Source organism: Pithys albifrons, chromosome 25, assembly GCF_047495875.1.
Source record: "Pithys albifrons albifrons isolate INPA30051 chromosome 25, PitAlb_v1, whole genome shotgun sequence".
Classification (NCBI taxonomy): domain Eukaryota; kingdom Metazoa; phylum Chordata; class Aves; order Passeriformes; family Thamnophilidae; genus Pithys; species Pithys albifrons.
In genome coordinates, this window is record NC_092482.1 from 5,086,469 (window position 1) to 5,112,937 (window position 26,469).

At 55.3% G+C, this 26,469-nt stretch overlaps 2 protein-coding genes across 2 annotated transcripts; both read left to right on the forward strand.

Annotated features, from left to right (window-relative positions):
* The first annotated feature begins 260 nt into the window (after window positions 1–260).
* Window positions 261–8,248, forward strand: CD79B (CD79b molecule). Its single transcript, XM_071577409.1, has 6 exons — window positions 261–397; window positions 4,169–4,210; window positions 5,396–5,704; window positions 6,203–6,321; window positions 6,600–6,641; window positions 7,414–8,248. The coding sequence occupies exons 1-6, from the start codon at window positions 331–333 to the stop codon at window positions 7,510–7,512; spliced, it is 678 nt and encodes a 225-aa protein (XP_071433510.1). The 5' UTR covers window positions 261–330; the 3' UTR covers window positions 7,513–8,248.
* An 8,121-nt stretch (window positions 8,249–16,369) lies between these two features.
* Window positions 16,370–23,569, forward strand: GH1 (growth hormone 1). Its single transcript, XM_071577022.1, has 4 exons — window positions 16,370–16,453; window positions 17,469–17,585; window positions 19,006–19,167; window positions 23,369–23,569. The coding sequence occupies exons 1-4, from the start codon at window positions 16,370–16,372 to the stop codon at window positions 23,567–23,569; spliced, it is 564 nt and encodes a 187-aa protein (XP_071433123.1).
* The last annotated feature ends 2,900 nt before the right edge of the window (window positions 23,570–26,469 follow it).

Consider the following 26,469-nt stretch of genomic DNA (forward strand, 5'->3'; position numbering starts at 1 on the left):
GAGAATGGGCAGGGCACAGGGACACAGGGCTGGACAGGGCCCAGGGACACGGGGCTGGGCAGGGCCCAGGGACATGAGAATGGGCAGGGCACAGGGACACAGGGCTGGGCAGTGCCCAGGGCACAGGCACCAGCAGCCCCAGCGTCTGCACTGCATTCAAAACCAGCCCCGCGGGGACAGTCCCCAGCAGGAGGATTTGCATGAGCAGGAAAGGGCCGTCCCACAGAGCAGCAGCTGTGCCATTTTTAGGTCCCCAGCCCAGCTGGCAGGAGCTGCCCCTGCGTTGGCAGAAGCAAAGGCTGGATGTTTCCCTGCCCAGTGTGGTGAGACATGGCTGGTCTGTGCACGAGACTCTGGGTGCTCCAGGTGAACCTCTGGCTGCTGGCTCTGGTCACAGGTAGGCATCAAAAAGGGCTTTCCCTTTGGAGCGAGGAGATGCACTGGCACGTGCCCCCTGCTCGAGGGCTTCACCCAGCTCTGCCTTTCACTGTTTCAAGCTTTGCTCTGGCCTCTCTCAGCCTTGCTGTGGGCTGGAAGCCTCCCAGGTGCAGCAGAGCTTGGGGGGAGACACCGAGCTCAGAACCCAACATCTGTCTTGGGTTTGGGGTTTTGCTTCTTGGGTTATTTTGCCTTTGGGGTGTGGGGACAGGGCAGGTTTTTGGGTAGTCAGCTGGCTTTGGCAGGAGCCTGGTGCCCAGCGGGTGCAGAGCCCGCCTGGCCATGGGTGCAGGTGTCAGGAAACAAGAATTGTTGAGGGGTTTTTTGCTATTCATTGCTCTCAAAGGCCTGAGGTTGGGGCTGGCACATCACTGAGGCCATGGCCAAGCCCATCACTGGGGCCATGGCCAAGCCACAACCTGTAGATCTACAGGGTTCAGTGCCCAGGAGTGGAGGAAAAACAAGAGGAAAAAGGTTTTTGGTGGAGATCTGTGGGCCCTGTGCGACCACCTCTGTGCTGTTCCCCTTGGCATCCCCGTGGAGAAGCAGCAGCTAAACCCAGGCCATGGCTCCTGCCCCCTCCCAACCCATCTTGGCTGGTGCAGGGACACCCATGAGAACCTGCAGCAAATCCCACCCAGATTCCTTGGAGGAAGAAACTTGTGCCCATGGGAGGAAAGGCATTTAAAGGCTTTCTGTGGTGGTGGCCACACAAGTCCAGAAGGGATTTGAGGTTCCAGGGTCTCAACCTGGTTCTCATGGTGATTTCAAGGGAGGACAGGGAAAGCTCAGCCCACTCATGGCTGCAATGGAGGGTTTGGAGGGGTGTGAGGATTTTCAGTGCGAGGGACCAGCCTGGTCTTCATTTAGAAACACCAACAGAACATGGAAAGCAAAGCTCTGTGTTCTGCTGGCTGGTGGCACTGCAGGTGACAGGGACACATACCCCGTGCATAGCCCAAACAAGAAAAAAATGGAAATGGGGCTGGAGTGGAGAGTCCACCTGCAGGGGTGTGGGTACTGGAGGTGAACAGGGCAGGACAGACCTGGAAGGGACTCTGGGGAAGGGAGAGAAGCCCATGGATGAGCCAGGATGTGCCTGGGGCAGGGGGTCTGCAGCAGGGTGGTATAGCTCAATTGAACCTCTCCTTCTCCTTCTCCTTCTCCTTCTCCTTCTTCTCCTTCTTCTCCTTCTCCTCCTTCTCCTCCTTCTCCTTCTTCTCCTTCTCCTTCTCCTTCTCCTTCTCCTTCTCCTCCTTCTCCTTCTCCTTCTCCTCCTTCTCCTTCTCTTCTCCTTCTCTTCTCCTTCTCCTTCTCCTTCTCCTTCTCCTTCTCCTTCTCCTTCTCCTTCTCCTTCTCCTTCTCCTTCTCCTTCTCCTTCTCCTTCTCCTTCTCCTTCTCCTCCTTCTCCTTCTCCTTCTCCTTCTCCTTCTCCTCCTTTCTCCTTTCTCCTTCTGCTTCTTCATCTTTTTCTTTTTCTGGGGGGTGCTTTGCAGCTGCCCCCCGTGCTGGGAGGTGGTGCAGCCCCCCCACCCGTGCCAGCAAATCCACAGTGAGGTTTGGTGAATGTCCAGCTGGGCGCTGAAGCGGGGCCGTAAACAGGGCTGGTGCTTCCTGCCCAGCTGCAGCAAGAGGAACCGAGGCACGGGGGCACTGGAGCAGCAGGCAGAGGCACCCCGGGGGGCCGGGGGGTTCCCACCTCACCCTGCTTCCTGCACTGCATGGCAGGTCCCACGGCGCCAGCCCACAGCTCTTGTCCTGGGGGGGCTGTGTAGTCCCAGGGTCTGAGAACCCCTCTGGCCATCACAGGGCTCCAGGTCCAGGGAAGTCCCAGCAGGGAATGTGTTTCTGGTGGATCGAGTGTGCAATTAGAGAGGAGTGAGTGTCTAGAGCCTTCCCCAGAGGCACCACCTCAGGGTCATTGACAGTCAAGGCAGTTTCACTGAGGTGTCAACCCGAAAGCAACTTGGAGAAGATTCAGATTAGGGTGGAAATAGAAGGCTTTGTACCCAAACCTGCACTGCCCCTGTCCTCTGAGCAGGGCTCTGTTGGTGCTCCACAGCACTCCAGCCCATATGGACTGGCCACAAAGGACTGATGGTATGTGCTGTCCATGGGGGACATCCTCTATGGCGGGGGGGACATCCTCCATGGCGGGGGGACATCCTCCATGGGGGGGGACATCCTCTATGGCGGGGGGGACATCCTCCATGGTGGGGGGGACACATCCTCCATGGGGTAGGACATCCTCCATGGGGAGGGGACATCCTCCATGGTGGGGGGGACACATCCTCCATGGGGTGGGACATCCTCCATGGGGAGGGGACATCCTCCATGGTGGGGGACATCCTCCATGGTGGGGGGACATCCTCCATGGGGTGGGACATCCTCCATGTTGGGGGGACATCCTCCATTGCAGGGGGACATCCTCCATGGTGGGGGGACATCCTCCATGGGGGGGCGGGACATCCTCCATGGTAGGGGGACATCCTCCATGGTGGGGGGACATCCTCCATGGGGGGGGGACATCCTCCATGGTGGGGGGACATCCTCTATGGCGGGGGGGACATCCTCCATGGGGGGGGACATCCTCCATGGAGGGGGGACATCCTCCATGGGGAGGGGACATTCTCCATGGTAGGGGGACATCCTCCATGGTGGGGGGACATCCTCCATGGCAGGGGGACATCCTCCATGGAGTGGGACATCCTCCATGGTGGGGGGACATCCTCCATGGGGTGGGACATCCTCCATGGGGGGGGGGGGGACATCCTCCATGGAGGGGGGACATTCTCCATGGGGGGGGGACATCCTCCATGGGGAGGGGACATCCTCCATGGGGGGGGACATCCTCCATGGGGAGGGGGGGACATCCTCCATGGGGAGGGGACATCCTCTATGGCGGGGGGGACATCCTCCATGGGGTGGGACATCCTCCATTGCAGGGGGACATCCTCCATGGTGGGGGACATCCTCCATGGTGGGGGGGGGGACATCTTCCATGGGGAGGGGACATCCTCCATAGTGGGGGGGACATCCTCCATGGTGGGGGGACATCCTCCATTGCAGGGGGACATCCTCCATGGCAGGGGGACATCCTCCATGGTGGGGGGACATCCTCCATGGGGGGGGGACATCCTCTATGGCGGGGGGGACATCCTCCATGGCAGGGGGACATCCTCCATGGGGGGGGACATCCTCCATGGGGTGGGGACATCCTCCATGGTGGGGGGACATCCTCCATTGCAGGGGGACATCCTCCATGGTGGGGGGACATCCTCCATGGTGGGGGGGGGACATCCTCCATGGTGGGGGGACATCCTCCATGGGGTGGGACATCCTCCATGGGGAGGGGACATCCTCCATGGGGGGGGACATCCTCCATGGTGGGGGGACATCCTCCATGGGGTGGGACATCATCCATGGGGAGGGGACATCCTCCATGGGGGGGGACATCCTCCATGGCGGGGGGACATCCTCCATGGGGGGGGACATCCTCCATGGCAGGGGGTCATCCTCCATGGGGAGGGGACATCCTCCATGGGGTGGGGACATCCTCCATGGCAGGGGGACATCCTCCATGGCGGGGGGACATCCTCCATGGCGGGGGGGGGGGGACATCCTCCATGGGCTCATCCTCCATGGGCTCATCCTCCATGGGCTCATCCTCCATGGGCTCGGCCTCCATGGGCTCTGGCCACTGTCTCAGGGCTCTTCTTCTGCCTTGCAGGTGGGATCTCAGCAGACAAGAACAACACCAGCAACAGCACAGGTACCACCCAGACCCCGTGGGCTCTTCCCCTGCCTGTGTCCCCAGGGCCTCTCCCACCCCCACTGGCCATGTCCCTGCAGAGCTGATGTCCTTCAGGCCTTTCCCACCACAAAGGCCATTACCAGGATGTGACCTCCTCCATGGCATGTCCTCAGCCCTGTCCCTTCCTCATCCTCCACCTAAAAGCCTTTCCCACCACAAAGGCCATTCCCGGGCTGTGCCCTCCTCCATGGCACATCTCCAGCCTTGCACCTTCCCCTCCTTCCACAAAGCTGGATCTGCTTTGTCTTTCCAAAGCACCCCCAGGTTTTCCCTCTGCATTTGCAGAGGATGTTGCATGAACAAGCCTTTCCTTGGCACCAGGCACTGGGCTCATGCCATGGCACTTGTGCCATTGCCCCCACAGGGCCCTAAGCATGGACTCTGCAATGCAAATGAGCCTCAAACTCATCACTCTGAGACCAAAACACGGAAAAACCCCCACAAAATACAGCAAAACAAAAAAATGTGGAATTCTGAGAGAAGGCAGCTGGGGAGCCAGGGCTGTCCCAGCAACACTCCATGGTGCCAGCACGGGCTGTAATTTTGGAGCTGGGATTAATGAGATGTTCAGAGAGAGGGGTGGGAGCAGCACAAAAGTATTGGAGTGAAGTCATTCCCACAGAAAAGTGGAGTTTCCAGTAAAATCATGTATCCACCAAAGGGCTCTGATTTCACAGAATCGCAGAATATCCTGAGCTGGGAGATGATTATACCCTGAGATGAGCTCAGCTGGTTAAAACCTGGTTGTAACAATGCCAAGGTCATGGGTTCAATCCCCTGTGTGGGCCACTGACTTGAGAGTTGGACTCGATGATCCTTGTGGGTTCCTTCCAACTCAGAATAGACTGTGATCCTGGGTCCACAACAATCATCCAGTCCAACCCCTGGCCCTGCACAGACACCCCAGCAATCCCACCCTGTCCCTCAGAGCGTTGTCCAAACACTCCCTGAGCTCTGGCAGGTTTGGGGCCGTGCCCACTGCCCTGGGAGAGCCTCTATTTCCCTTCCCAGACAAGGATAACTCACCAAAGCAAAGCTGAATGCTCAAAAGCAAAATAATCCATGAAAACGGGGAGCTCTGTGTGGGAGATGCTGGGGAGGGCCTGGTGGGTGCCAGGTGTGTGACCACCCTGTGCCCTGCAGAGGACGGGTGCCTCCCCGTGCACCAGCACCTGCGCTACGTGATGGTCAAGAAGAACATGCCCATCTACTTCCTCTGCTACTCCCACGACCCCAAAAACTTGCAGTGGTACAAGACAGAAGAGAAGAGCGAGGACATCTATGGGCTGGATGAGAGCACCTCCCACTACAGCATCCAGAGGACAGACACCTTCATCAACTTCACCATCCTCAAGACCACCTACAACGACAGCGCGATCTACGTGTGCGACAGAAAGAACCTCTTGGAGAAGAAGTACCTGCACACCTGTGGGACAGAGCTCAGAGTTGTGGGTGAGTGGGAGCTCCCCATCCTCCCTGCACCCCAGGAGATGCTCTTTCTCCTGCTCTCACCCTTCCCTCTATGTATGAACCCCACATCATGCTCCTACACCCCCACCTCTCCCTGTGCTGGTGGGACACTCCCAGGTAGAACTGTGGGCTGTTGCTTCATGGCACCACAGAGGTTTGGTCCCTCATTGCCAGCACCAACCAGTGGGACAACCTCCTCTGGTTTGCCCTGGCATGTCCATCCTGGAAAAGTACACCCCAGGAACCGTGTTCCTCTAATAAATCAGATTTATCCTCTCCTGGCCATTGGTGGGTTCCTGATGCCAATCCCAGGGCAGTTTGCAGTGCTCTGGTCTCTCCCAGTGTGGAGGACTTGTCCCTGTGATCCCTCCATCCACCCTTCCTGACACATCAACCTGTGACCATGGCAAGTTCATCCCCATGCCCTGGGAGCCTGGCACAGAGGCGAGATTTGGGCTCTCCCTGTGCTGTTGCTCCCAGGTCACAGTAGCATCAAGCAGATCCAGAATAGGAACACCCTGAAAGATGCCATCATCATCATCCAGTCCATCCTGCTTGTCATCTTCATCAGCATCCCCATACTCCTCTTGCTAGATAAAGTAAGTGACAGTGTCTGCAGCAGTGGGGATGTCCTCAGCTGTGCCACTGTGGTGCTCACAGTGGTGTCCTGCACCCCACCCCGGGCAGGAGAGTGCTGGGGATGGGCGTGGACCAGCACCAAGTTTGGGGCTGAAGTGGATAAATACACATCTAAAATGCTGTTTGGGACTGCATGGATTTGCCTGTGGAAGTGGTGGGACATGGCCTGAGGGACTAAGGCTGGGGACAGGGGCTCCTGGTGGGTGCTGACACCAACCTGTGACTGTCCTCTCCGTAGGGTGAAGGCAAGAAATGCCCAGAGGAGGACCACACCTATGAGGTAATGAATCACAGAAAGACCTCTTTAATATCAACCAGGGCTTTGAATCAGCCAACTGTGCCCTTGTTGGGTGTCTGCTGGGTGCCACCAGCCCTTGCAGCCTCTTTTCATTGAATCACAGAATCATAGAATGGATTGGGTTGGAAAAGACCTCCCAGATCATCAAGTCCAACCCTTGATCCAACCCCACTGTGATCACCAGATCATGGCACTCACTGCCACGGCCAGTCTCATCTTAAAAACCCTCCAGGGATGGGGAATCCACCCCTTCTCTGGGCAGCCCATTCCAATGCCTGAGCACTCTCTCTGCAAAGAATTTCTTTCTCATCTCCAACTTCAATTTCCCCTGGCAGAGCTTGAGCCCATCGTGCCCCCTTGTCCTATTGCTGAGTGCCTGGGAGAAGAGACCAACCCCCACCAGGCCAGAACTTCCCTTCAGGGAGTTCCAGACAGTGCTGAGGTCACCTCTGAGCCTCCTCTTCTCCAGGCTGAACACCCCCAGCTCCCTCAGCCTCTCCCCATAGGACTTGTGCTTTCTTGGGAGGAAGATCAGGGCACCTTTCTCCCAAGTGCCTGTGGCACATCAGCCATGAAGAGCTGCTCGTAGACCCAAGCCCAGCTCAGATCATATCCAGCCATCTCTGCATCTTCTCCCCCTCTTAGGGACAATACCCTGGAGATGGAGCCCCACTTGGGGGTCCTAAGTGGGGATGTCCTGTGGGTGGACCCACAGTCTTCCTCCCACGCCTCAACCTCCTTCTTGTTGGTGCAGGGGCTGGAGGTGGAGCACATGGCCACCTACGAGGACATCACTCCTTTCCGGGACGTGAAGGCCAAGTGGACAGTTGGGGAGCACCCGGGTGAAGAGTGAGGGGTCCTGTGCCCACTGCCAGGCTGGCACCAGTGCCCTGCCAGGACCCTGCTGGCACCTGTGGGGGCAGATCCCCTGGTCCACAGCTCTGTCCGGCTCCTGGATCCCGGGCTGTGATCACAGGCTGCAAATCATCTTGGGTCCTGCTGCCCTCGGGCGCTCTCTTTGCCGTGCCCATGAGGCTGCCCTGCCCCGGCTGCCACTGTCCCTGCCCTGCCTGCCACTGTCCCTGCCCCAGCTGCCACTGTCCCTGCCCCAGCTGCCATTGTCCCTGCCCTGCCTGCCACTGTCCCTGCCCCAGCTGTCACTGTCCCTGCCCCAGCTGCCACTGTCCTTGTCCCAGCTGCCACTGTCCCTGTCCCAGCTGCCACTGTCCCTGCTCTGCCTGCCACTGTCCCTGCCCTGCCTGCCATTGTCCCTGCCCCAGCTGCCACTGTCCCTGCCCCAGCTGCCATTGTCCCTGCCCTGCCTGCCACTGTCCCTGCCCTGGCTGCCATTGTCCCTGCCCCAGCTGCCACTGTCCCTGCCCCAGCTGCCACTGTCCCTGCCCCACTGATGAACCCCTAAAGCCTGTGTAGAGATTAGGAGGCACCTGGGCAGCCTCATACCCTGGGCAGACCCACACCCTGGGCAGACCCGCACCCTGGGCAGACCCGCACTCTGGGCAGCCCCACATCATGGGTAGCCCCATACCCTGGGCAGCCTCACACCCTGGGCAGCCCCACACCCTGGGCAGCCTCATACCCTGGCCAGACCCACATCCCTGGCCAGACCCACACCCTGGCCAGACCCACACCCCAGGCAGCCTCATACCCTGGGCAGCTTCATACCCCGGACAGCCCCACAACCTGGGCAGCCCCACATCCCTGGCCAGACCCACACCCTGGGCAGCCTCATACCCTGGCCAGATCCACATCCCTGGCCAGACCCACACCCTGGCCAGACCCACACCCCAGGCAGCCTCATACCCTGGGCAGCTTCATACCCCGGACAGCCCCACAACCTGGGCAGCCCCACATCCCTGGCCAGACCCACATCCCTGGGCAGCCCCACATCCCTGGGCAGCCCCACATCCCTGGGCAGCCCCACATCCTGGGCAGCTTCATACCCAGGACAGCTTCATACTCTGGGCAGCCCCACATCCTGGGCAGCCCCACACCCTGGGCAGCCCCCACATCCTGGGCAGCCCCCACATCCTGGGCAGCCTCATACCACGGCCAGACACACACTCTGGGCAGACCCACATCCCTGGGCAGATCCACATCCCTGGCCAGACCCACACTCTGGACAGCCCCACACCCTGGGCAGATCCACATCCCTGGCCAGACCCATACTCTGGGCAGCCCCACACCCTGGGCAGATCCACATCCCTGGCCAGACCCACACTCTGGGCAGCCCCACATCCTGGGCAGCCCCACAACCTGGGCAGCCCCACATCCTGGGCAGCCCCCACCTCCTGGGCAGCCCATACCGTGGCCAGACCCACATCCCTGGCCAGACCCACATCCCTGGCCAGACCCACACTCTGGGCAGCCCCACACCCTGGGCAGATCCACACCCTGGGGGGCCCCACACCCCAACACTGAGCTCCTGTGTGGTTCATCAATGGAAGCACTGGGGGAAGGTGGGTCTCCTCCAGCCCCACAACCCCCAGGAAGGGGAGGACCAGGCATGACCAATCTCCAGCTGCAAGGACCCTCCTGGCCTGCGAGCCCCTGCTGCAGAGGAGCCAAGGTGAGAAGTGGATTTTGGGCCAGTCAAGCCATGGATGTGTCAACAGACCAAGCTGGAAGATGTGTGAGATGGAGGAGCCTCCAAAAACACCTGTTTCTCCCCAAGGACTACAAGGAAAGTTGGGCAGACAGGTCTCATCCAAAGGCTTTGCTCCTCCCCAGGCTAGAGCTGGCCCTGGCCACAAGGACACTCCCATGGTGAGGGCCACATGTGGCCTCAGAAACTATGAGAAAGCTGTAAATTGTGGGACACAAACCTCCAACTGCTTTTTGAAGCCTTAATAAAGGTCCTGGATAAACCATCATCGTGCTCCATCCTGTCCTGCCCTGTCCAGGTGGGTCCCATAAACCTGGTGCCAGTGCCCTGGGATGTCCTGGCAATAAGGAGCAGCTTTTTGTGGATCCAACTTAACTAGAAACCAAATTTCAGTCCTTCAAAGTTCACCCTGAAGGTGGGCAGGGTTGGAAAGGAACATCTCCAGGATCCAAAGTATGAGAACAGGGCTCAGGGCCAGGAGCTCCACTCACAACTACATCTGGTCTAAAAAACATCTGGAGAGGAGCAGAGTGGTGCTAATTGGGTTTGTTAATAAGACAGCAGCTGTGGGGGGTGGGCTCAGGGCCAGCTGGACACCCAAACCAGGGCTGGGGGACTCGAGGGGTGGCTGGAGGAAACAGCCCAAGGATGTTGTGGCTCCAACTCTTGTCACCCTCAGAGAGCTCAGGGCCCCTGCTCCTCTGTGGCTCCCAACATTCTGGGCCCAAAGAAGCAGCTGGAACTGCTCCAAAGCCCAAAACAGCCAGAGGAGGGTAAAATTATAAGCAAACAGGACTTTTCAGAAGGAACAGGATGGTTCTTGTTTACCAATAAACCACCTCCATGAAAAACAAGATTTCTGTTTAAATGGCACAAAACCAGCATTTTGGAATTGGCTTTTACTGGTTAAATAAAACTCCCCCAGAGTGGTTCAACCACTTGTATATAAAAGATGCTTGAACATATTTTACTTATGAAATTGTTTAATTAAAGAAAGGAGCATTCACAGTGGGAGAAAAGAACTGGCTGTTCCTGGTTTCCATGTTTGCCAAGATTTTAGGACTAGGAGAGCTCATCCCTCCATCCCTTGTTTGCAGCTTCCAAAGGGAAGAGGAAGACACATTTTCTGGCCTTCCCAGCTCCCAGTGAGTTCCTCAGTTCTGTACAAACAACTCACTCAACTGACTGATCCAAGGAATGCAGAAATATGGAGAATCTGCTGTTTGCACCTGGAGAGGAACCACTGGTGTCAAAGGCAGTTTCAGCAACTCCAGTTCTGCTCTGCTTCTCCTCCTTTGGCTTCCTTTAAAATGCCAGAAGTAATTGGATAGTTCTGTACAGATATTGGTTTATTTTAAATGCTCAGACTAGTTTCTAGGGATGCTACAGATGGGGGTTGGTTTAATCCTTTATTGAGATAGGTCTGTGTTTAAAACACAGTTAATGTAAATAAATATATGGGAGGTTTTACTGTCCAGGCTCTGCACTTTGTTGTGATTTCTATCCTAGAATCACACAATCATTTATGTTGAAAAAGCCCTTTGAGATCACTGAGTCCAGCCATTCCCCAGCACTGCCAAGGCCACCACTGACCCCTGTCCCCAAGTGCCACATCCACACAGCTTTTAAATCTCTCCAGGGTTGGGGACTCCACCACTGCCTTGGGCAGCTGTGCCAGGGTTGGACAAACATTTTGGGGAAGAAATTTTCCTTAATATCCAATTTAAACCTCTCCTGGCACAGCTTGAGGACATTTCTTGTATTTTGGACAGGGGACTGATCCCCACCTGTCTACAACCTCCTTCCTGGTAACTGTAGAGAGCAGGGGTGCTGTTTCCCTGCCACCAGAGGGATGCTCAGGCACACACAGGGTTGCAGTCCTGGACATCTTCAGCCTCATCTTTCCAAATGGGTTCAGTGAAACTCTGCAGTTCCAGCTCCAGGAAAATAAAGCTTAAATCTGGGCAGGAATTTACCCTCAGAGCAGTGACTTGGCAGAGGTGATCCCCCATCACCCAGTGCCCCAGATGAGCAGGTGGGCCCAGATTGTCCCTGTGTGGGTGTGCCCAAAGCTGGGCATTCCAAACCCTCTGGGCCATTGCCCAGCAACTGTTCCCAATGGCCCATTGGCAGCAGCTGCCCAGGGCACAGCTGAGCCCTCAGGCTGGGAGCTGGCTGGGAAAGAAGCCTGGCAGAGGAGCTGGGAGAACTGCCCTGCAGGGACTCCTTGGCACCTCCACACCCACCTGAGGGCTCAGCTCTGCTCAGGGGCCAGCAACGAGTCCAAAATCCCCCCTGAGTGCCAGAGTCAGATCCCCCAGGGTGGAACTCCCTGCCCTGGGGGAGGCACTGGGGGTTCCCACCCAAACCTCAGGGGAGACAATCTTGGGCTTTGGGACCTCTTGGTCCACTCACTGGATCCAGAGGAGGAGCAGCCCCTGGCCAGGAGGAGCCACCACTCTGGCCCAGACTGTGCCATCATCTGCACCAACAGCTTTGTCCCTTCCTTTGCCTTTGGACTCGGGGGAACCACGTGGGGCTCAGCACAGGGGCCACCAAACCCCCCTGTGTTTGTGCCCCAGGGGGCTGGGTTAGACTGCTGGGCTTGGGGGTTAAACCCAATTTCTCTTTGTGCCATTGCATTTGTTGTAATATTGTTATTAAATTGTGACTCTGAGTTATAATCTCTTTTGTGTTGGGTTTGTTTCTCCTGCCAGTTCACCTGTAAACCAGCACAATCCCCCATCATCTAAAACCTCTGCAGGGCTTAGGCTGGGACTGGCAGCAGCTCCTTGCTCAGGATCACCCATCGGGGTGGGGAGATGCTCCACACGCAGCCCCCTGGGCTGGGAGGTGACCATGATCCAGGGAGCACACGTGGTGCCAAGGAATCACAGAATCCTAGAATGGATTGGGTTGGAAAAGCCCTCCCAGATCATCAAGTCCAACCCTTGGTCCAACTCCAGTCCCTTTACCAGATCATGGCACTCAGTGCCACGGCCAAGCTCAGTTGAAAAACCTCCAGGGATGGGGAATCCACCCCCTCTCTGGGCAGCCCATTCCAATGCCTGAGCACTCTCTCTGCAAAGAATTTCCTTCTCATCTCCAACTTCAATTTCCCCTGGCAGAGCTTGAGCCCATCGTGCCCCCTTGTCCTATTGCTGAGTGCCTGGGAGAAGAGACCAACCCCCACCTGGCCAGAACTTCCCTTCAGGCAGTTCCAGACAGTGCTGAGGTCACCTCTGAGCCTCCTCTTCTCCAGGCTGAACACCCCCAGCTCCCTCAGCCTCTCCCCATAGGAAAGTTGTTTCGTTTATTTAGATGCCATGGGTAAGGTGGGTGCCCCACACAGCCACCCAGGCTGGGGAGGCAGCAGCATCCAGAGAGCACACGTGGTGCCAGGGAAAGTTGTTTCATTTATTTAGATGCTCAGAGCAGGGTGGGTGGATGTGGAACCAACCCAAAGAGAACAGAGGGATTTGTTCTCTTAAAAAAAAAAAAAGGAATTTGGAAATCCCGAAGTGTGAGGATGCTTTAGGAGATGGGATGCTCTGGCTTACAAACGAAGGCATTTAAAGCTCCAAAAGGCCGAGCTGAGCTTTGAGAGCCGCTTATGCAACCCCAGTGCCCAGCCCCGCACTGCGCTCATGAACCGCCTCCACCGGCACTTCCACCTCATTGACTGCCCGGCCGGGATTGGGGACAGACCCTGCCCGGGGCAGCCGCACAGCCCCGACCATTCCAGGCTTGGCTGCAGCACAAACACCGCGTGTTTGGCACCAGGGTCTCGGTGCCAGAGCCGCAGAGGCAGCAGGATGTGGGCACTGTGGTGGCACCTCCAGTCCCGGGGGCAGTTTGGGGCATCACAATGTAAAAAAGACACGAAGCCATTAGAGAGCATCACAGGAGGCCAGGAGAGCGGGGAAGGGGCTGGAGGGGAAGGTGTGAGGAGCAGCTGAGGGCACTGGGTTTGGTCAGCCTGGAGGAGACTGAGGTGAGACCTCATGGGGGTCTTCAACATCCTCACGAGGGGAAGTGAAGGGGCTGCTCCCATTGCTGCTCTTTGTGAGGAGTTCCAGGACTCAGGAAACAGCTGAACCTGAGTCAGGAGAGGGCTAGGCTGGATCTCAGGAAAAGGTTCTTTCCCTAGAGAGTGGTGGGCACTGACCAGGCTCCCCAGGGCAGTGGGCACAGCCCCAAGGCTGAAATTGCTCAAGAAGCACTTGGACAACATTCCCAGGCACATTGGTGGGTCTTTGGGGTGTCTGTGCAGGGCCAGGGGTTGGATTGGATGATCCCTGGGGGTCCCTTCCAGCTCAGGATTTTCTGTGGTTCTGTGACCTGGGCTGGGCTGGGCTGGGGAGCTCCTGCTCTGCTCAGCTCTGACCAAGACTGACATATTTAAACACGATCAGGAGCAGCAAAGCACAAAAACACCCCCAGATGTCAGCAGCTATTGGGTGACAGGACACCTGACACTGCAGGACCCACTGTTCCCTCTGCTGCAGGGACTGACATTTACCCTGTGGCCCCACCACGTCTCCAGCAGCAACACTGGGGGCTTCTCGGAACAGCCCGAGCTCTGCCCATGGTTATTAACCAGCTCTCCACCCTCTGCTCCAGCTGCCCTGGGGGTGCTGCTGCTGCTGCTCTGAAACCAGAACCACCCTGGGGACACACTAAACCTCGGGCCTGGGGGACACAAATCACCTCCTGACCAGGGATGGTCCCTGAACACCAGAAGAAAGGCCAAAAAAGGGTGATGTGGGGAAATCAGTGCTTTATGTAAAAGTCCCTCAAGTCCCCCCTGGAGTTGCCCATCCCAAGTTCTGGCTTGTTTTTCTCAAAAGCAGGGATAGTGTGTTGGGCCCTCTCCTCTTCAGGGCCAGCTTGGACAGGGACTGGAGCAACCTGGTCTATGGAAGATGTCAGGGAGAGTGAAATTGGGTGATCTTTAAGGTCCTTTTCAACCCAAACCATTCTGTGATTCCATGATTCCCTTCCCCATCTCCTCCACCTCCTTTCCAAACCCACCCACTCCTTAATCCAGAGGTATTTCACGTTTGCATCTCAGGCAGGAGCAGGAAGATGCTCATAACCAGATCCTCCCATAGCCTTGTCCAGCTGAGGATGAGAGAACATCTGGATTTGTGGCAGCCAGACTGGAATCCAAACCTGGGCAGGTCATCTCCTTGTCACACCTTTGGCAAATCAACTCAGCAAAATTCTTTGCTGAACTGTTGACATTTTGATAGACCTTGGAAGCAACTACTTGGCTGAGATGGGATCCATCTGACAACATCCAGCCAGCTCTATCCTCACTAAAACAATGTGGAGGAAAACACCACAGAATCATGGAATCCTTTAGGTTGGAAAAAGCTTCTCAGGTCGGTGAGTTCAACCACTCCCCAACACTGCCAAGGCCACCACTAACCCATGTCCCCAGCTGCCACATCCAGGGGTGGGGACTCCCCCACTGCCCTGGGCAGCTCTGCCAGGGATGGACAACACTTTCTGTGAATAAATTTTGCCACTATCCAACCTAAACCTCCCCTGGCACAACTTCCCAGAAGGGTCCAAACTGGCCAGTAGGCCAAGGCAGCAGAACCAGGCAGGAACATCAGGTGGGCACCACAAATTCCACCATGTAAAAGCCCTGATCTGATCTGGGATGGGTCTTGCAGCAATCAGGAAACTTTTAATTGCAACAAAGAGCAGAATATGGGGAAATCATGGAACACTGATTTAATCCCCAGGAAAACAACCTCCCCAGCCTGCACACGTGTGTAAAACGAGTGTGATGAGGTGGCACCACCTCGTGCATTTATTCACAGGGAAGATGCAGAGCTGTTGTTATGATGATGGACACAAGATCCATTTTAAACAGACCCCCTGCTATATAAGGGGGTGCCCTCACAGTTTCCTTTACCAGATGAAAGGAGGAAATATTCAGTGCCAAGGAACACCTGAGCAACTCACTGTGCAGAAATGGCTCCAGGTACTTTTAATTTCATTTTTTGAAAGGATTGGCACTGCTGCTGCATGTGTTGGGTGATGGGTGGTGACAATGGGGGGATTCTGTGGGGGGCTACACATTCCTTGCCATCCCTAAATTAAAACATGCCAACCTATAAATCCATCTTTTTTTTTTCCCTGCAGTGTGACTTTTATCCATGAATTAATCTTTAGCCTAAACTGGGCATGGAGAGAGTGGAGAACATGGAGAAAAGGGTCAAGTCACAATTATTACAGTTATTATTAGCATAAATCTTGGCAGAAATATTGAGACTCATATTCCAATCTTAAGACAGGGATCTGGGTGATGTCTGATGCTTCTGACCAACTCCCACAGGCTCCAGGACATTCCTCCCCCAGTGGGTGTTTGAGATAAACTCTGTGGTCTTTGTAAGCACAGATGGACACTTGTGTTAAATGTCACAGCCTGGGAACCTTCAGGCTTGACAGATGTCACCAAATCCTACAGGTCTGTCCCAGGGACACAGCACAGGGAGTGTCACCAGCTGCCACCCCACTGAGGGCAGGCAGTGACACCTCAAACCATGGCCAAACTGGGGTGCTCCCAGGCCCCCAGCTGGTCTCACCATCCCCTGCCACACGAGTGGGTCAGGGAAAACCAAAGGAACTCAGCTCAGTTTTCATGGAGCAGCCACGACTCCAGCCAGGAATGTGCTGCTGGTGACACTGGGAGCAGTCCAAGCCCCGAGGGCAGGGGCAGGGTGAGGGTGTCCCTTGGGCTGGTCCTGGGCAGGGTCAGGAGTTGGACTGATGGCCCCTGTGGGTCCCTTCCAGCTCAGGGTGTTCTGGGATTTTATGGTTCCCTCAACTTTGGGGAGGGCTGAGCTCACCCACAGCACCCTGCAAAGCACCCAGGAAGGTGAGGACTCAGCCAGCACGGCCAGAAGAGGCTGCCAAAGAATTCCCAGGTGCCACCCCCTCCTCAGCACAGCCCCCAAGGCCTCTCACACCTCCTCTCTGCTTTGCTGCAGGGTCCTGGTTTTCTCCTCTGGCCATTGCCATGATCTCTCTGGGGCTGCAGTGGCCACAACCAGGTGCCACGTTCCCAGCCATGCCCCTCTCCAGCCTGTTTGCCAACGCTGTGCTGAGGGCTCAGCACCTTCACCTCCTGGCTGCTGAGACCTACAAGGAGTTTGTAAGTGCTGTGGCCTCTGGGCACCTTCTCCCTGTTCCTTTGATGGCCTCAGGACTTCCCAGAGACAGAGACTTTTCAGCTCTTGGTGTCTTTGTTGGCTCTCAGTGAGGGGAAAGAGTCCACAAGTTGGGCAGAGCTGTCAGAACAGGTTATAAGGAGTCAGAATCCTTTTCTATCCAACTCTGAAAATGGTATTTACTTCCTATCTAGATTTCTATGCCTGTAATTTCAGCTGTGGACTCTGGACACTGAGTCAGGCTCAGTCTATTGACTCAGCCATAGCCAAGTAGGTTGAAATGATGAGACCAAACACCTCAAACTTCTGTGTATTTTCATTCTAAGAATTGTCCAGGGTGCTCTCTGAAACACTTACAGTATTTGGCACTTCTCAAGTCTGAACATCTCTCATTCTGCCCACTGTTAGTATCTTACACTACTAATCATATCTATCTTTGCTTAGTGATTTTTAGTTAGTATCTGACACTACTATGGAACAGCCACTAATTAGCCACCTAATGTTTTAATTTTACTATTTAATGTTCCAAACCTTGTGCTCTCTCCCATCTGCTGCTCTCAGCCCTCTGTCCCCTCTCTGACCCCTCCTCAGGGCCATTTCTGCACAAGATCAGCTGGGAGGTGGCACTGATACTTTGGAAGAATTCCCTGTATCCATCACCTTTGGCCCTGGGAGAGTCTGAGTGCTTAAAACCAGCCAGTGCCAGCTGCTGCCAGGAGCTGGCATGAGCTGTCCCTTCAGTCAGAGCTGTCCTGGGGGATCCTCTGCCCCTTGGGAGAACCTGTCCCAGGTGTGTTCTGAGCTCTCAGCACCTGCCCCAGTGAGAGGAAGACCTTTAGGACCAGTAGAACACCCAAACTCCTGTTTCCCACCCTGTGCAGAGGCACCTCGTGTCTCACATTTATTCCTTGCAGAATATGCAGGGCAGCTTGGGAAGTGCCTGTGGCCTCCTCCAGGACACAGGTGACACATCTGAGTGTGCTTGGGATGTTCCCACAGGAACGCAGCTACATCCCAGAGGACCAGAGACACACCAACAAAAATGCCCAGGTGGCCTATTGCTACTCAGAGACCATCCCTGCCCCCACGGGGAAGGATGATGCCCAGCAGAAGTCGGTGAGTTCTCTCCCTCAGACCTGTTTGAAGAGTCCCCTTTGCAGGACAGAGGGTTTCCATCTGTGAGCACTTCGGTGCTCCCCCTTTTTCACTATTTAAACCCTGCATGAAGAAAGGAAGGCTCTTCTGGGTTACACTTTAAACCATAATCCCACCTCAAGGGTGAGAAAAACTGCACAGGACACAGGGCTGGGTGCTGCTTCTCAGGCTGAAAACTGGTCTGCTGAAGCTGCAGGAGCAGTGACACACTTGGGCCACTCCAGGCTGTTCCAGGGGGAGCAGGACCCTCACCAAACTCTCCCCACACAACTCTGACCCTTTCATAGAGTCATAGAATGGACTGGGTTGGAAAAGCCCTCCGAGATCATCAAGTCCAACCCTTGGTCCAACTCCAGTCCCTTTACCAGATCATGGCACTCAGTGCCACGGCCAAGCTCAGCTGAAAAACCTCCAGGGATGGGGAATCCACCCCCTCTCTGGGCAGCCCATTCCAATGCCTGAGCACTCTCTCTGCAAAGAATTTCTTTCTCATCTCCAACTTCAATTTCCCCTGGCAGAGCTTGAGCCCATCGTGCCCCCTTGTCCTATTGCTGAGTGCCTGGGAGAAGAGACCAACCCCCACCTGGCCACAACTTCCCTTCAGGCAGTTCCAGACAGTGCTGAGGTCACCTCTGAGCCTCCTCTTCTCCAGGCTGAACACCCCCAGCTCCCTCAGCCTCTCCCCACAGCACTTGTGCTCCAGTCCCTTCTCCAGCCTCGTTGCTCTTCTCAGTTGGGTTGGAAGAGACCTCTGATGATCAAACCCAACCCTTGATCCAACCCTACTGTGATCACCAGCCCAGGGCACAGAGTGCCTTGGGCTGGTGATCACAGTAGGGTTGGATCAAGACATGGTGGATTCTCTGCCCCTGGAGGTGTTTCAGAGGACACTCAGAGCCACATCCAGTCCCTTCTCCAGCCTCGTTGCTCTTCTCTGGCCCCGCTCCAGCCCCTCAATCTCTTTCCTCAACTGAGGGGCCCAGAACTGAACACAACACTCAAGGTGTGGCCTCCCCAAGGCAGAGTCCAGGGGAAGGGTCACTGCCCTGGGCCTGCTGGCCACGCTAGTTTGGATCCAGGCCAGGATCCCCTTGGCCTTCTTGGCCACCTGGGCACACTGGTGGCTCCTCTTGAGCTTCCTGTCCCTCAGTCCCCCCAGGTCCCTCTGCCTGGCTGCTCTCCAGCCACTCTGTGCCCAGCCTGGAGCGCTGCAGGGCTTGGGGTGGCCAAAGGGCAGGACCTGCACTTGGCCTTGTTGAACTCCATCCCATTGCAATCAGCCCATCTCTCCAGTCTCTCCAGATCCCTCTGCAGAGCCCTCCTGCCTTCCAGCAGCTCGACACTCCCTCCCAACTTGGTGTCATTCTTGTCTTCATTTCAGGACATGGAGCTGCTTCGTTTTTCCCTGGTTCTCATCCAGTCCTGGCTCAGCCCAGTGCAGCACCTCAGCAAGGTGTTCACCAACAACCTGGTGTTTGGCACCTCAGACAGAGTGTTTGAAAAGCTAAAGGACCTAGAGGAAGGGATCCAGGCCCTGATGAGGGTGAGTCCCAGCACACAGCATGGCAAGGGGCACTCCAGCACCTACTGAGGGGTTAAAATACACCCAGAAAAAGAAGATAAAACCCAAAATCAATCCATCCAAACAGAAACAAACCCAGAACTACCGACCTGGAGGCTGGGGAGGGTGGGGGAGAGGCAAGAGGATAGGAATGGGTAAGGAGAAAAAGGAATATGGCCTAAAAGCCCAGCAGCACTGAACTTAAACTTAACAGCATTTAACTTAATTTAATCCACAACTGAAGTTAAACAATTTAGCAAAGGATTCCTATAGGATTTCCTACACCACAACAGTAGCTCACTGACAGTACTGACCTACAAATCTAAAGTACTTCAGCATCCAGGAGAGCAGAATTCCCAGGACATTTGCTATGGCAGAGGCACACAGACATGAAGAGTCTGGACAAGGTGCCTGTGAGAAATTCCCTTGAGATTCAGGGAAATCCTTCCTTGGGTTCAGGAAAATCCTCCCTTGGGATTCAGGGAAATCCTTCCTTGGGTTCAGGGAAATCCTCCCTTGGGATTTAGGGAAATCCTCCCTTGGGATTCAGGGAAATCCTCCCTTGGGTTCAGGGAAATCCTCCCTTGGGTTCAGGGAAATCCTCCCTTGGGATTCAGGGAAATCCTCCCTTGGGATTCAGGGAAATCCTCCCTTGGGATTCAGGGAAATCCTCCCTTGGGATTCAGGGAAATCCTTCCTTGGGTTCAGGGAAATCCTCCCTTGGGATTCAGGGAAATCCTTCCTTGGGTTCCAGGGAAATCCTCCCTTGGGTTCAGGGAAATCCTCCCTTGGGATTCAGGGAAATCCTTCCTTGGGTTCAGGGAAATCCTCCCTTGGGTTCAGGGAAATCCTCCCTTGGGATTCAGGGAAATCCTTCCTTGGGTTCCAGGGAAATCCTCCCTTGGGTTCAGGGAAATCCTCCCTTGGGTTCAGGGAAATCCTTCCTTGGGTTCAGGGAAATCCTCCCTTGGGTTCAGGGAAATCCTCCCTTGGGATTCAGGGAAATCCTCCCTTGGGATTCAGGGAAATCCTCCCTTGAGATTCAGGGAAATCCTTCCTTGGGTTCAGGGAAATCCTCCCTTGGGATTCAGGGAAATCCTACCTTGGGTTTCAGGGAAATCCTCCCTTGAGATTCAGGGAAATCCTTCCTTGGGTTCAGGGAAATCCTCCCTTGAGATTCAGGGAAATCCTCCCTTGGGATTCAGGAAAATCCTTCCCTGGGTTCAGGGAAATCCTCCCTTGGGATTCAGGGAAATCCTCCCTTGGGATTCAGGGAAATCCTCACTTGGGTTCAGGGAAATCCTCCCTTGAGGTTCAGGGAAATCCTCCCTTGGGATTTAGGGAAATCCTTCCTTGGGATTCAGGGAAATCCTCCCTTGGGTTCAGGGAAATCCTCCCTTGGGATTCAGGGAAATCCTCCCTTGGGATTCAGGGAAATCCTTCCTTGGGATTCAGGGAAATCCTCCCTTGAGATTCAGGGAAATCCTCCCTTGAGATTCAGGGAAATCCTCCCTTGGGTTCAGGGAAATCCTCCCTTGAGATTCAGGGAAATCCTTCCTTGGGTTCAGGGAAATCCTCCCTTGGGATTCAGGGAAATCCTCCCTTGGGATTCAGGGAAATCCTCCCTTGGGTTCAGGGAAATCCTCCCTTGGGATTCAGGGAAATCCTCCCTTGGGTTCAGGGAAATCCTCCCTTGGGATTCAGGGAAATCCTCCCTTGGGATTCAGGAAATCCTCCCTTGGGATTCAGGGAAATCCTCCCTTGAGATTCAGGGAGATCCTTCCCTGGGTTCAGGGAAATCCTCCCTTGGGATTCAGGGAAATCCTTCCTTGGGTTCAGGGAAATCCTCCCTTGGGATTCAGGGAAATCCTCCCTTGGGATTCAGGGAAATCCTTCCTTGGGTTCAGGGAAATCCTCCCTTGGGATTCAGGGAAATCCTTCCTTGGGTTCCGGGAAATCCTCCCTTGGGATTCAGGGAAATCCTCCCTTGGGATTCAGGGAAATCCTCCCTTGGGATTCAGGAAAATCCTCCCTTGGGATTCAGGGAAATCCTCCCTTGGGTTCAGGGAAATCCTCCCTTGGGATTCAGGGAAATCCTCCCTTGGGATTTAGGGAAATCCTTCCTTGGGATTCAGGGAAATCCTCCCTTGGGTTCAGGAAAATCCTCCCTTGGGATTCAGGGAAATCCTTCCTTGGGTTCAGGGAAATCCTCCCTTGGGATTTAGGGAAATCCTTCCTTGGGATTCAGGGAAATCCTCCCTTGGGTTCAGGGAAATCCTCCCTTGGGTTCAGGGAAATCCTCCCTTGGGATTCAGGGAAATCCTTCCTTGGGATTCAGGGAAATCCTCCCTTGGGTTCAGGGAAATCCTCCCTTGGGATTCAGGGAAATCCTTCCTTGGGTTCAGGGAAATCCTCCCTTGGGATTCAGGGAAATCCTCCCTTGGGATTCAGGGAAATCCTTCCTTGGGTTCAGGGAAATCCTCCCTTGGGATTCAGGGAAATCCTTCCTTGGGTTCAGGGAAATCCTCCCTTGGGATTCAGGGAAATCCTCCCTTGGGTTCAGGGAAATCCTCCCTTGGGATTCAGGGAAATCCTCCCTTGGGATTCAGGGAAATCCTTCCTTGGGTTCAGGGAAATCCTTCCTTGGGTTCAGGGAAATCCTCCCTTGGGATTCAGGGAAATCCTTCCTTGGGTTCAGGGAAATCCTCCCTTGGGATTCAGGGAAATCCTTCCTTGGGTTCAGGGAAATCCTCCCTTGGGATTCAGGGAAATCCTCCCTTGAGATTCAGGGAAATCCTTCCTTGGGTTCAGGGAAATCCTCCCTTGGGATTCAGGGAAATCCTACCTTGGGATTCAGGGAAATCCTCCCTTGAGATTCAGGGAAATCCTCCCTTGGGATTCAGGGAAATCCTCCCTTGGGATTCAGGGAAATCCTTCCTTGGGTTCAGGGAAATCCTTCCCTGGGTTCAGGGAAATCCTCCCTTGGGATTCAAGGAAATCCTCCCTTGGGATTCAGGGAAATCCTCCCTTGGGATGATGCCTTTGCTGAGCCTTGAGGAGTTGGGGATCAGCCCTGGATCAGCTGAAATCCTGGGAAGGCCCAGCAGAGGGAGGTCACAGTCCCAGGAGAGCTCAGAGTGTCTCATTCAGCACCACTGGTTATAGGGACACAAAAGAGTGGGGTTTAATCATAATCATTTTCCATCCTGGCCCCAATCTGGGACAGTGACTTTCTTTGAAAGTTTGAGAACAAAAACATGATTCCACTTTCAGGCAAAAAATGAGTTTCCAAGGATTGTTGGCTGTTCATTAGGCAGCACCAATTGCTGGGAGCAGAGAGTGTTTCTGATCAGCTCGAGAGGAGCTTGGCCCAGGGCACAGAAACAGAATCACAGAATGATGGAATCAGAGAATCACAGAATATGTGGGGTTGGGAGGGACCCACAAGGATCATCCAGCCCAACTCCTGGCCCAGGGCACAGAAACAGAATCACAGAATGATGGAATCAGAGAATCACAGAATATGTGGGGTTGGGAGGGACCCACAAGGATCATCCAGCCCAACTCCTGGCCCAGGGCACAGAAACAGAATCACAGAATGATGGAATCAGAGAATCACAGAATATGTGGGGTTGGGAGGGACCCACAAGGATCATCCAGCCCAACTCCTGGCCCAGGGCACAGAAACAGAATCACAGAATGATGGAATCACAGAATATGCAGATTTGGGAGGGACCCACAAGGATCATCCAACCCAACTCTTGGCCCTGCACAGGACCATCCCCAAGAGTCACACCATGTTCCTGAGAGTATTCACAGAATCCCAAACTGTTCTGAGTTGGAAGGGACCCACAAGGATCATCCAGCCCAACTCTTAAGTCAATGGCCCACAGAGGGGATTGAACCCATGACCTTGGCATTATTAAAACCAAGTTTTAACCAACTGAGCTCATCTCAGGGTCCAAATGCTTCTCGAGCTCTGTCAGCCTTGGTGCTGTGACCACTTCCCAGGTCCACCAAGACCAAGAATTAATTAACGAGCATTTCTCAGCTCCTAAAGCATCCTGGGGATGGGGGGAAGCACCAACACAGGGGGGAAAGCCCCCCTGATCTCCCCCAAAGCTCAGCACTGAGTCCTTGGTGGGTGCCCACCCCAAGCCCTGCCCTCTCCACCCTCCCCCAGGAGCTGGAGGACCGGAGCCCGCGGGGTCCCCAGATCCTCAAACCCACCTACGAGAAGTTCGACGTCCACCTGCGCGGGGAGGACGCTCTGCTCAAGAACTACGGGCTCCTGTCCTGCTTCAAGAAGGACCTCCACAAGGTGGAGACCTACCTGAAGGTGATGAAGTGCCGGCGCTACGGGGAAGGGAACTGCATCGTCTGAGCCTGGCACGGGTGCCCCTCCCGTGCCGTGCCCGCACCTGCCCCGCGCCTGCCCCGGGGGGAAAACTGGAGAATAAACCCGCTACTGCCAACGGGGCTCTGGTTTTTGGGGGGCACAGGTTGTTGTGGGAGAGGGAGAGAGGAGCTGCCCACGGGGCAAGGTGGATTTGGAGCAGGAGAGGGGGGATTGGGGGCTGGGGGTTGAGGATTTGGGGCTGGAAGGGTGGATTTGAGGCTGGGATAGTGGATTTGGGGGTAGATTTGGGGCTAGAGAATTGATTTGGGGGTAGATTTGGGGCTGGGCAGTGGATTTCAGGCTGGGGATAGATTTGGGGGCAGATTTGGGACTCAGGGTGGGTTTGGGGCTGGGGATGGATTTCAGGGTAGACTTGGGGCTAGGGAGTGGATTTGGGGCTAGAGGGTGAGCATTTGGGGCTGGAAGGGTGGATTTGAGGCTGGGATGGTGGATTTGGGGGTAGATTTGGAGCTAGGGAACAGGTTTGGGGCTAGAGGGTGGATTTGGGGGTAGATTTGGGGCTAGGGAACAGGTTTGGGGCTAGAGGGTGGATTTGGGGGTAGATTTGGGGCTAGGGAGTGGATTTGGGGCCAGGAGGTGGGTTTCAGGGTAGATTTAGGGCTTGGCAGTGGATTTGAGGCTGGGAATGGATTTGGGGGTGGATTTGGGGGTAGATTTGGGGCTGGGCAGTGGATTTGAGCTTAAGGGGGTGGGTTTGGATGTGGATTTGGGGCTAGAGGGTGAGGATTTGGGGCTGGAAGGGTGGATTTAAGGGTAGATTTGGGGCTCAGGGTGGGTTTGGGGATGGGGACGGATTTGGGGGTAGATTTGGGGCTAGGAAGCAGGTTTGGGGCTAGAGGGTAAGGATTTGGGGCTGGAAGGGTGGATTTGAGGCTGAGATGGTGGATTTGGGGGTAGATTTGGGGCTAGGGAACAGGTTTGGGGCTAGGGGGTAGATTTGGGGGTAGATTTGGGGGCTGGGCAGTGGATTTGAGGCTGGAGATGGATTTAAGAGTAGATTTGGGACTAGAGACTGGATTCGGGGTGAGGGAGTAAGGATTTGGAGCTGGGCAGTGGGTTTGAGGCTGGGAATGGATTTGGGGGTAGATTTGGGGGTAGATTTGGGGCTGGAGATGTATTTGGGGGTCGATTTGGGGCTAGGGGTGGACTTGAGGGTGGAGGGTGAGGATTTGGGGCTGGGTGGCAGACTTGGGGCTGGAGGTGGATTTGAGTCTGTGGAGGGTGAGGATTTGGGGCTGTGTGGAGAGGATTTGAGGGCTGGGAATTCACTTGGGGGTAAATCTGGGATAGAAGAAGTGGATTTGGGAGTGGGCATATGGCTGGGGTGGTGGATTTGGGGCTGGGTGGCAGATTTGAGGCTGGGAAGAGGATCTGGGTCTGAGGAGGGTGAATTTGGGAGCAGATTTGGGTCCGAGGGGGATGGACTTGGGCTTGAAGGGAGTGGATTTAGGGCTTAGGGAGAAGACTTTGAGGCTGGGGGTGGATTTAGGGCCAGGGGACACATCTGGGGCTGGGACACAGCTTAAGAACTAAGGGGAGTGAATTTGGGGCTGGGGGTGGATCGGGGGTAAAGCTGGGGCTGAAGAAGTGAATTCAGGGCTGGGGGGGGTGGATGTGGGGCTCGGGCTTGGATTTGAATGGTAGATTTGGCACAGAGGCTGAGAAGGTGGACTGGGAGGGTAGATTTGGGGCTGAGGGTGTGAATTTGGGGCTGACGAGGGTGGGTTTAGGAGATTTGGCTCTGAGGAGGGTGGATTTGGGAGTAAATTTGGGTCTGAAGGGGTGGACTTGAGGCTGAGTGGTGGTTTTCAGTTTTGCAGTTTCTCATCTCTATGTTGGCTTGGAAGAAGCCAAGTCCAGGGTGGTCTTGGCCCCTCTGGAGCTGCTCCTGTGAAGATCCAGCCCTGGTGCGGCCTCTGGCACTGACCAGGTTGCCCAGGGCAGTGGGCACGGCCCCAAGGCTGCCAGAGCTCCAGGAGGGTTTGGACAACACTCTGAGGGACAGGATGGGATTGTTGGGGTGTCTGTGCAGGGCTGGGGGTTGGATGGATGGTCCTTGGGGGTCCCTTCCAACTCAGGGTGTCCCATGGGTCATTCCTCCTGCAGTTTGCCTGGAGCAGTGTCTGACCAGCCTTGTGACACTTTGTTCCACTCGGGGACACTGAATCATCATGGGCAGAACTGGCTCCCTTCCTTCCTGAAGAGTAGCAGCAAAACTGGAATATTTTGGGGTGGGACACAACCAATATCCATCAGATTATTTTTTTACGAGTCCAGATGAAATTTCTCCTGGTTTGTTTTCATAGAATCACAGAATGGATTGGGTTGGAAAAGACCTCCCAGATCATCAAGTCAAACCCTTGGTCCAACTCCAGTCCCTTTACCAGATCATGGCACTCAGTGCCACGGCCAAGCTCACTTGAAAAACCTCCAGGGATGGGGAATCCACCCCCTCTCTGGGCAGCCCATTCCAATCCCTGAGCACTCTCTCTGCAAAGAATTTCTTTCTCATCTCCAACTGAAATTTCCCCTGGCAGAGCTTGAGCCCATCGTGCCCCCTTGTCCTATTGCTGAGTGCCTGGGAGAAGAGACCAACCCCCACCTGGGTACAACTTCCCTTCAGGCAGTTCCAGACAGTGCTGAGGTCACCTCTGAGCCTCCTCCTCTCCAGACTAACTAACCCCAGCTCCCTCAGCCCTTCCCCTCAGCTTCCCCGTGCTCACAGCACACTCTGGCTACAGAAAAACAGCATTTATTGGGAAAGAATCCTGAAGTGGAAAGAAGGAAGAGCGGAACGGAAGGGGCTGCAGGGGGCACCGTGCCACACGTGCTGCCCCCCTGGACGCCACGGTCCAGGAAGGCTG

What these genes read in the sequence shown, in the direction of transcription:
- CD79B (XM_071577409.1), top strand. Translation starts at nt 331, where the DNA reads ATGGCTGGTCTGTGCACGAGACTCTGGGTGCTCCAGGTGAACCTCTGG. An exon ending in GACAGAGCTCAGAGTTGTGG is followed by an intron (nt 5,705 to 6,202) that starts GTGAGTGGGAGC and finishes TGTTGCTCCCAG; the next exon opens with GTCACAGTAGCATCAAGCAG. An exon ending in AGGAGGACCACACCTATGAG is followed by an intron (nt 6,642 to 7,413) that starts GTAATGAATCAC and finishes TTGTTGGTGCAG; the next exon opens with GGGCTGGAGGTGGAGCACAT.
- GH1 (XM_071577022.1), top strand. Translation starts at nt 16,370, where the DNA reads ATGCCCCTCTCCAGCCTGTTTGCCAACGCTGTGCTGAGGGCTCAGCAC. An exon ending in CTGAGACCTACAAGGAGTTT is followed by an intron (nt 16,454 to 17,468) that starts GTAAGTGCTGTG and finishes ATGTTCCCACAG; the next exon opens with GAACGCAGCTACATCCCAGA. An exon ending in GGATCCAGGCCCTGATGAGG is followed by an intron (nt 19,168 to 23,368) that starts GTGAGTCCCAGC and finishes ACCCTCCCCCAG; the next exon opens with GAGCTGGAGGACCGGAGCCC.